This window comes from Canis lupus, chromosome 5, assembly GCF_011100685.1.
Source record: "Canis lupus familiaris isolate Mischka breed German Shepherd chromosome 5, alternate assembly UU_Cfam_GSD_1.0, whole genome shotgun sequence".
In the NCBI taxonomy this organism is placed as follows: Eukaryota; Metazoa; Chordata; class Mammalia; order Carnivora; family Canidae; genus Canis; species Canis lupus.
The window spans coordinates 45839678-45847834 of record NC_049226.1 but is presented as its reverse complement, the minus strand read 5'-3'; the positions used below and the strand labels follow the sequence as shown (position 1 = coordinate 45847834).

General features: G+C 47.6%; 1 protein-coding gene across 6 annotated transcripts in view; it reads left to right on the top strand.

Annotated features, from left to right (window-relative positions):
• Positions 1-4691: 4691 nt before the first annotated feature.
• Positions 4692-8157, top strand: part of RAVER2 (ribonucleoprotein, PTB binding 2) — a 91279-nt gene continuing 87813 nt past the window's right edge. For 5 of the 6 annotated variants that reach the window (XR_005359657.1, XM_038537239.1, XM_038537240.1 and 2 more), the window contains exon 1: positions 4692-4949. Coding sequence is in view for 4 of the 6 variants with exons in the window: in XM_038537239.1 (XP_038393167.1) it covers positions 4692-4949 (258 nt within the window). In the remaining 2 variants the exon portion in view is untranslated. Of the gene's footprint in view, positions 4950-5102; positions 5244-8157 lie in introns of those variants that run through there. The other variant, XM_038537242.1, reaches the window with a different exon arrangement.

Here is an 8157-nt window from a genome sequence, read left to right as displayed (position 1 = left end):
ATACCTTTCCCTAAGTCAAAACCAAACACCCCTCTGTGCTATTAAGAGTACTTTACTCATACTACTTATCATGACAAATCTGTAATTACTGAAGTGCAATTACTTTCCCTAAGGAAAAGACCATTTCCAAATAAAAATCTATCAAATTTGGTGTGTGGTACAGTATCTGGTACATTGTGGACAATCACTATACATCACTGATGAATAAATGAAACCTAAAGATTCTTGTAGTTTTATAGTTGACAGGTCTTTTAACATGCTTAACCTGTTTTCACCATATTAGCATAAGATATAAGCATAAGATAGGATACAAGAAGCTAAATTATTATCAACTGGGACTTATTAAACTTCTCCAACATTTTCCCCAATTGCAGAGCTTTAAAAATACACAAAAATAACCACCAAAAAATTTTAAAAATAAAGTTACAAGTAAGCACTGCTTATGTTTTAAGAACAAGGTAATTATGCAGATCACGATAATTACTTGTGGTTATTGGTAAATACATTGCAGCTTGATCATTGTACTCCACTTCAGGTTCAGATTAGAATGTTTCTCTAATTTGCCACAGAAGCTGCTATTTAAAGAGTCAGGCTACAACCAGGAATCAGAGGGACTCTTTGGGATTACAATAGTATGTCCAAGTCTTTGCAGTGTCCATCCATTTCTCTCATGTGGCAATAATAATCAATTCAGTTAAATAATTTAAAATCAGTAAGTTCTTTTAAGTTTTTTTTTTTTTTTTATATTTTATGATAGTCACAGAGAGAGAGAGAGAGAGAAAGGGAGGCAGAGAGAGAAGCAGGCTCCATGCACCGGGAGCCCGATGTGGGATTCGATCCCAGGTCTCCAGGATCGTACTCTGGGCCAAAGGCAGGCGCCAAACCGCTGCGCCACCCAGGGATCCCTAAAATCAGTAAGTTCTATTATTTCCCTGAATTCCTTGGAAACAGCTGAGCCAGAGTAATGAGGAAAATCATTGATTTGCAAACTGGAGCAGTGTTTAGCAAAATGTGAGTAATGACTCATTAGTGGCACATGAAATCAATTTAGTGTGTCACTCAGCAATTAAAAAGTAAACGAAACAATAGAAAATACAATAGTATTTTCTATTTACTATTGTAAATGTATTTACTATTGTATTGTATTTTGTATTTACTATTGTGCTGCATCAGGTAAAAGTATGTTGTTCTGTAAAATTTTTGTTACAGCTCTTATGTGTGTGTGTTTATTGGGTTGTGATGTAAAATGTATTTCCCATTATGGTATATGTCTCCCACTGGACTGGGAAGTAGTTTGAAAGACACCACCCTATAGGACACAGCAATATTGTTTAAGGAGTGGGATCATTTTCAATTACCCACTTAATAAAATTGGTTTAATAACTTGATAACATTGCAATCATGCCCCTCTTGAGGCCCCAAACCCTAATTACATAATCATAATTCCAAAAGCATAATCAACACCTGATTCATGCACCAGACTTGGCTTCAAATGACATTTAATTCTTTCCCAAGTCAAATCCATTTTTGAGAGATACATATTCACTACCACAGAAACTATGTCAGAAAATTTGCTGTCGTTTCTGAAGTCAATACCCAAAAAGCAATTTGAAAAATATTTTCAGCAAAAGCAACATCCCTAAACTTAGAGCACTATTTACCAGGGCTATTCCTGAAGTTTCTATTTGCATGTTTATCACATTTAATTATAATTATTGTATAATTTTCTCCCAATAAGACTGAGTCCCTATCACACAGAAACCTTATTTTACTATTTCTCTATGCTAGTGTCTATGTGTGTGTGTGTGTGTGTGTATATATACACACATTTGTATATGTATATAAAAATATATATACATTTCTTTATGAGGTGAAATTCATATGACATAATTAAACATTTTGGGGTGCCTGGGTGGCTCAGTCTGTTAATCGTCTGCCTTTGGCTCAGGTCATGATCCCAGAGTCCTGGGATTGAGTCCCACATCAGGCTCTCTGCTGAGCGGGGAGCCTGCTTCTCCTTCTCTCTTTGCCCGCCACTCTTCCTGTTTGGGCTTTCTCTCTGTCAAATAAACAAAATCTTTAAAAAAAAAATTTACAGTGAACAATTCAGTGGCTATTTAGTACGTTCAACTACTACCTCTGTCTAGCTCCAAAACATTTTTATCACCCGCAAAGGAAACTTATACAGGTAAGCAGTTACTTTCCAGTGTCCCCCAATCCCTGGTAATCACCAATTTGCATTCTTATGGATTTACTTATTCTGGATATCTTATATAAATGGGATCATACATACATGACCTTTGTTCCTTCACTTAGCTTAACGTTGTGGGGTCCATCTGTCTTGTAGCAGTACTTTATTCCTTTTTATGGCTGAATAATATTTCACAGCATGTTTATACTACAATTCGTTTATCTATTCATGGGTAGATGGACATTTGGGTTGTTTCCACCCTTTGGCTATTGGGAATAGTTTTGCTATGAACATGGGTGTACACTGTAGAATCATTTTAATGCTCTAAGTATCTATCTACTGGCAGAGAATAGGTTCAAGAATATTAGGAGTCATTATTTCGGGATTACAGATGAATCTTTTTATACTTTTAAGATCATTGGGCTTTAGAAGTAAGCAGACCGACCATTAAGACTCCCATTTCTTCATGTGTAAAATGAGGAAATAGAACCTAAAATAAAACTTAACTGTGAAGAGTAAATATATATAAAGGACTTAGAAATATGTGGGGGTACAGTGTAAGTACTGAATAGTATTTTTAAAAATCTTTTGTTTTTATCTTTTTTTTTGGTTACCTTTTTTTGAAAAAGATTTTATTCATTCATGAAAGACACAGAGAGAGGCAGACACACAGGCAGAGGGAGAAGCAGGCTCCCTGCAGGGAACCTAATGCAGGTCTCCAACCCAGGACTTCAGGATCACCACCTGAACCAAAAGCAGATGCTCAAGTGCTGGGCTACCCAGGTGCCCCTATTTTTTGGTTACCTTATTTAAAAAATCTTTCCCCTAACGGAATAACACTGGTGTTAAAGAGGGTTTTTGGTTTTGTTTATGAGTGTATGTGCATGCTACACACTTAAGATGCGTAGTCTTCTCCAATAGTCGTTTGGGCTGATGCCAAAGGTCGCTGATGGTTTGATCTGAGAACATCACTTTGCGCGTGGTTCTTCAAAGTAACTCTCCCTCTAGGTTTCCATTAAAAAATGTTTCAGGTACGGTCGTCTCCAGCCCCCTGCCATAGCTCCTCTTCCAGGTCCCCTTTGCTGCAGCATCGCTTTACATGTCGCATGTGCAACCATCCAGCTTTTTTTACATCTTAGTAAATTCACAAGGGAGGGCTGAATAGCACAGGCTTTCTGGTACACAGCAAGGAAAATACTTTGCCACCAGGTTTTTCCAAGTCTGTAAAATTCCCTCCAGAACATCTCTGTCCTCCCTAGAAAAACCTCAAATCTATTTTTTCGTTGTAAACTCGGACTTCTTTGCCAAATATGCACATCTTGAGCACCCCAGGTTAAGGTCCGGGAGCCTGCAGGGCACCCCCGCCCCCTCCTCCCGGCCCCCTCCCTCCCCCGGGGGCTTGGGGAGCCCAGAACTGGCGTCTGCAGCCCGGGAGTTTCCGAGGGCTGGGAGACAGCTGGGTGTCACGTGGGGAGGCCGCGCGGGGACAGGCGCCCGGGGTTCGGGTTCGGGTTCGGGTTCCCACCATCACCCCCTCCCCCGCCCTCGACCCCCCACCCGGGAAGCTGCAGCCCGGGGGCCGCATCCCCAGAGCCCAGGCCCGGGGTTCGGGGAGGCCGTGGGAGAGGGGCCGGGGCCGCACAGGTGGGGGGTCCGCTCCAGGGGGTCGAGTCCCCCCTCGACACACCCCCCGCCCCCCGGGAAGCTGCAGCCCGGGGGCCGCATCCCCAGACCCAGGCCCGGGGTTCGGGGAGGCCGTGGGGGAGGGGTCGGCCCGCCCGGGGCCGCACAGGTGTGTGGGGGCGGCGCCCGGGGTTCGAATCCCGCCCCCCGCCCTCGACCCCCCTCCCCGGGAAGCTGCAGCCCGGGGTCGCATGCCCAGAGCCCAGGCCCGGGGTTCGGGGAGGCCGTGGGGGAGGGGTCGGCCCGCCCGGGGCCGCACAGGTGTGTGGGGGCGGCGCCCGGGGTTCGAATCCCCCCCCCCCCGCCCTCGACCCCCCTCCCCGGGAAGCTGCAGCCCGGGGTCGCATCCCCAGAGCCCAGGCCCGGGGTTCAGGGAGGCCGTGGGGGAGGGGGCCAGGGCCGCACAGGTGGGGGGGTCCGCGCCAGGGGGTCGAGTCCCCCCTCGACACACCCCCCGCCCCCCGGGAAGCTGCAGCCCGGGGGCCGCATCCCCAGACCCAGGCCCGGGGTTCGGGGAGGCCGTGGGGGAGGGGTCGGCCCGCCCGGGGCCGCACAGGTGGGGGGCGGCGCCGGGTCTTCCCCCCCCCCACCCCGGGCGGGAGCGAGGGGCGCCGCGGGGGCGCGGGGGCCGGGCCGAGGGGGCTCCCGCGAGGTGGCGCTCAGGCTCCTCCTCCGCGCTCAGGTTTCCTCTCCCGCCCGCCCGCCGGCCGCGCCGCCTCCCCCCGCGCCGGGCCCACTCGGCGGCCTCCGCCCGCCTTCTCTCTCCGCTTCCCCTCGAGCCTCGGGAGGCGCCCGCAGCCGCGGGGCGCCCGGGAAGATGGCGGCGGCGGGCGGCGGCGAGGGGGGCGCGGGGCCGGGCTGCGCTGCGGGGCCGGGGCCGGGGCCGGGGCCGGGGCCGGGGCCGGGGCGGGGGCTGCGCGGGCCGGGCCCGTCCGCCGGCGAGGACGCGCGGGGCCCCGCGCCCGGCCCGCTGCACCCCGAGGAGGTCGCCGCGCGGCTGCAGCGGATGCACCGCGAGCTGAGCAACCGCAGGAAAATCCTGGTCAAAAACTTGCCCCAGGACAGCAGCTGCCAGGTACGGGGCGAGCGCGGAGGGGCGGCGCGTCCGGGGCCGTCGGGGCGGGCTGCGGGGGAAGCCGGCCCGAGGCGCCTCGCAGCGGTCGAGGGGCGGAGGGGGGTCGGTGCAGAGCTAGAAGCTAAGGTCGCTTTTGCACCCCCCCCCCGGGTTCCTGAGCCCGCGCGGCCCCTCCGCGAGGGCGGCAGAGCAGGAAACTGAGGTTCGGGAGGCGCAGCGGCTGGTCCAAGGTCAAGGGACTCGGGGAGGCTGTCCTTAGCCGGCCCCCCTCTCCTCCCCGTGCGGCCCGCGGCTGTGAGTGGGGGGAGACGGGATCGGCGGGGAGTAGGGGGAAGGCAGGTGAAGGAGCGTGGAGGTGAGCCGTGGAGCGCAGTGGGGGGGCTCAGGTTTTCAGGAGTACCTGGGGGGGCAGAGGGTCCCCCTGGGGTCCTGCGGACTTGGGCGTGCCGTGGGGGCGGGGGAGAGCTGGAGGAGAGTTTTGCCGTTGCAGAAGCACTTGCCCAAGTTTGTATGGAAGGTCCCTGTCTCCCCAGTCTACCAAGGCCCCCCGGAATGCAGAGGTTCGCGCTGAGCTTTGGGGAACCTCGCGGCCCCCTCCGGCCGTGCCAAGTACTGGAGGGTTTGCTACTCAGTGACTCCAAGGAGGCTCAAGGATAGGCTACTTTGTGTCTTTGATCCACGTTGGCTGGTAACTGTTGCTTCAAGATTAGAAACTTTGCATCTATTTAGCTTTAACCCCCTACCCCGTCGAGTGCCAAAGTTTCTACGTCGCTCCTTGTAGAAAAGCGAGAAAATACGGAGAAGCACAAAGAGGAAGAATAGAAATAAATCACTTGTATTTTTTTTTCTTTTGAATTGAAGCATAGTTGACATGCAGTGTTATATTAGTTTCGGGTGTGCAACATAGTGGACAATTCCATGCATTAGGCATTGCTCACTACCGTGTGACCAGTTGTCACCATACAAAAGTATTACAGTGGTTTTTAAAATTTTTTTAAAAGATTTTATTTATTTATTCATGAGAGACACACAGAGAGGCAGAGACACAGGCAGAGGGAGAAGCAGGCTCCTTGCCGGAGCCCGACACAGGACTTAATCCCAGGACCCCGGGATCATGACCTGAGTCGCGCAGGCAGATGCTCAACCGCTGAGCCACCCAGGCGTCCCGGATTATAGCAGTGTTATGAGTAGTTTCCCAACGGTATACTTCTCATGCCTGTGATTTCCTTATTTTATAACTGGAAGTTTGTGCCTCTTAATCTCCTTCACCTGTGTCAGCCCCCCCCCCCCCCCATCCTCCTTCCTTCTGGCAACCACCAGTTCTGTGTGTCTATGAGTCTGTTTCTGGTTGTTCTTTTGTTTTTTAGATACTAGGTGTAAGTGAAATCATATGGTATTTGTCTTTCTCAATCTGACTTACTGCACTTGGCATCATACCGTGCAAGTCCATTCACGTCACCAATAGCAAGGAAATATTCTGATACTTAAAGACAACCATTGTTAACATGGGATATTGTCCTTTTCCCTTTTCCTGTGCCTGTGTATACATATGTATTTTTGTTTCACACGCACACACACAAAGGAAAAGAGAGAGACCATGTCTTTGTACTTCAGGGTTTCTTAATTATCTAGGTGTTCATATATATTTCATATATCGCTTGAATTTATGTATTTCGTGTGGATGGGGAGGGTGGGCTGTCCTTTTAGTGGCAGATTGGGGCCAATTTATGTGGTTCCTCCTGTAGCAGGGTATAGGGCATTGCAAGGGGCTGGCTATTGATAACTGCAGGGCAGTTCTTCCATAAGACCTGTAAGTACTGAGAGCAATGGCTCGTTATTATGTAATTAGATCTTACAATAAATGAGAGCATATAATCCATATGCAGGAGGGGCCATTTTGTTTCAAAAAGCAACGTAAAAAAGTCTTTGTCAATACGATGTATCTCATTCCTTTTGCAGCTCTTTCCATTATTGTCTACTTCCCATCCATCAAGTAATATTTTGTGATGAACACCTATAAGAACACCTGTAATGGGTTGATTTCATAGAAACAAATTTCCCCTACCCGTGCAAATAGAAGGCAGCAAGGGGGCTCAGGAAGAGAGGTGCCTGGAAGAGGCAGGTGGCATTGAAAAATAATGGAAAGAACAGCAGCTCTGTGTATAGATAATCTAGGAAAAGAGAGACGGAGAAGTATTTTTTTTTTTTTTTTGGTGGAGTGTCACCTATTTTTGTTTTATTTCCTTGCATTCTAAAAATATTTAGATACAGAATTCTAGACTGTTGGCTCTATTCTTGTTTTGCTGTTGGTATCTTTCTCATTTCTCTTAAGAGACATGAAAAAATGTCAAAGCGTCTAAAAAAGGAACAGTTTTAATTACTGGGTATTAGTGATGGATGGAGGCTTTATGAGAATTATACTGATTTGTATTTTTGAGATACTCTTTCTCTGTTATGAGTTTATGTTTGGCCTAAGTCTTAGGATTTTCTGTAAGGTAGCAAGAATAAACTATTTGAATAAAACTGTATAGTCCACATGTCTAGATGAGTCTTGTACTGCCAAGTAAAGTATCTTAAATTTTTACATTAAGTTAAATTCTTAGGCCAAGTTTTTTACAATAGAAGAATTTAATCTAAAAAAAAAAGAAAAAAAAAAGATCTAGAGATTAGTTTCCAGACTTGTTTGAACATTTCTTTCCTATGATGATTTATATTATAAAACATTGTTTGTAGGGATGCCTGGGTGGCTCAGTGATTGAGCTTCTGCCTTTGGCTCAAGGCATGGTTCCAGAGTCCCAGGATCAAGTCCCACATCGGGTTCCCTGTGGCAAGCCTGCTTATCGCTCTGTCTATGTCTCTGCCTCTCTCTCTCTGTGTCTCTCATGAATACATAAATAAATTAAAAAAAAAATAAAACGTTTTTAAGATTGCTGGTGTGTAGTTTTAAAATCTAAACCTATAGTGTACAGATAACATTTGAGTAGTGTTTTTTTTTCCTGTCATCTTCTGTACCTGTATCCTTGCTAGTTTTCTGATCACAATTATAACTATGTGGTCTGTGTTCCATAAATAGAATAGACCAAAGTATGCTAATTTTTAAAAGCAATTAAAAGACAATCTTTAATTAGACTGAGCATTGCTATTTTTATTGGCTGAATAAAATTCATATATTCTTATCTCTTAAGTTCTAATATTTTCATAAATATTT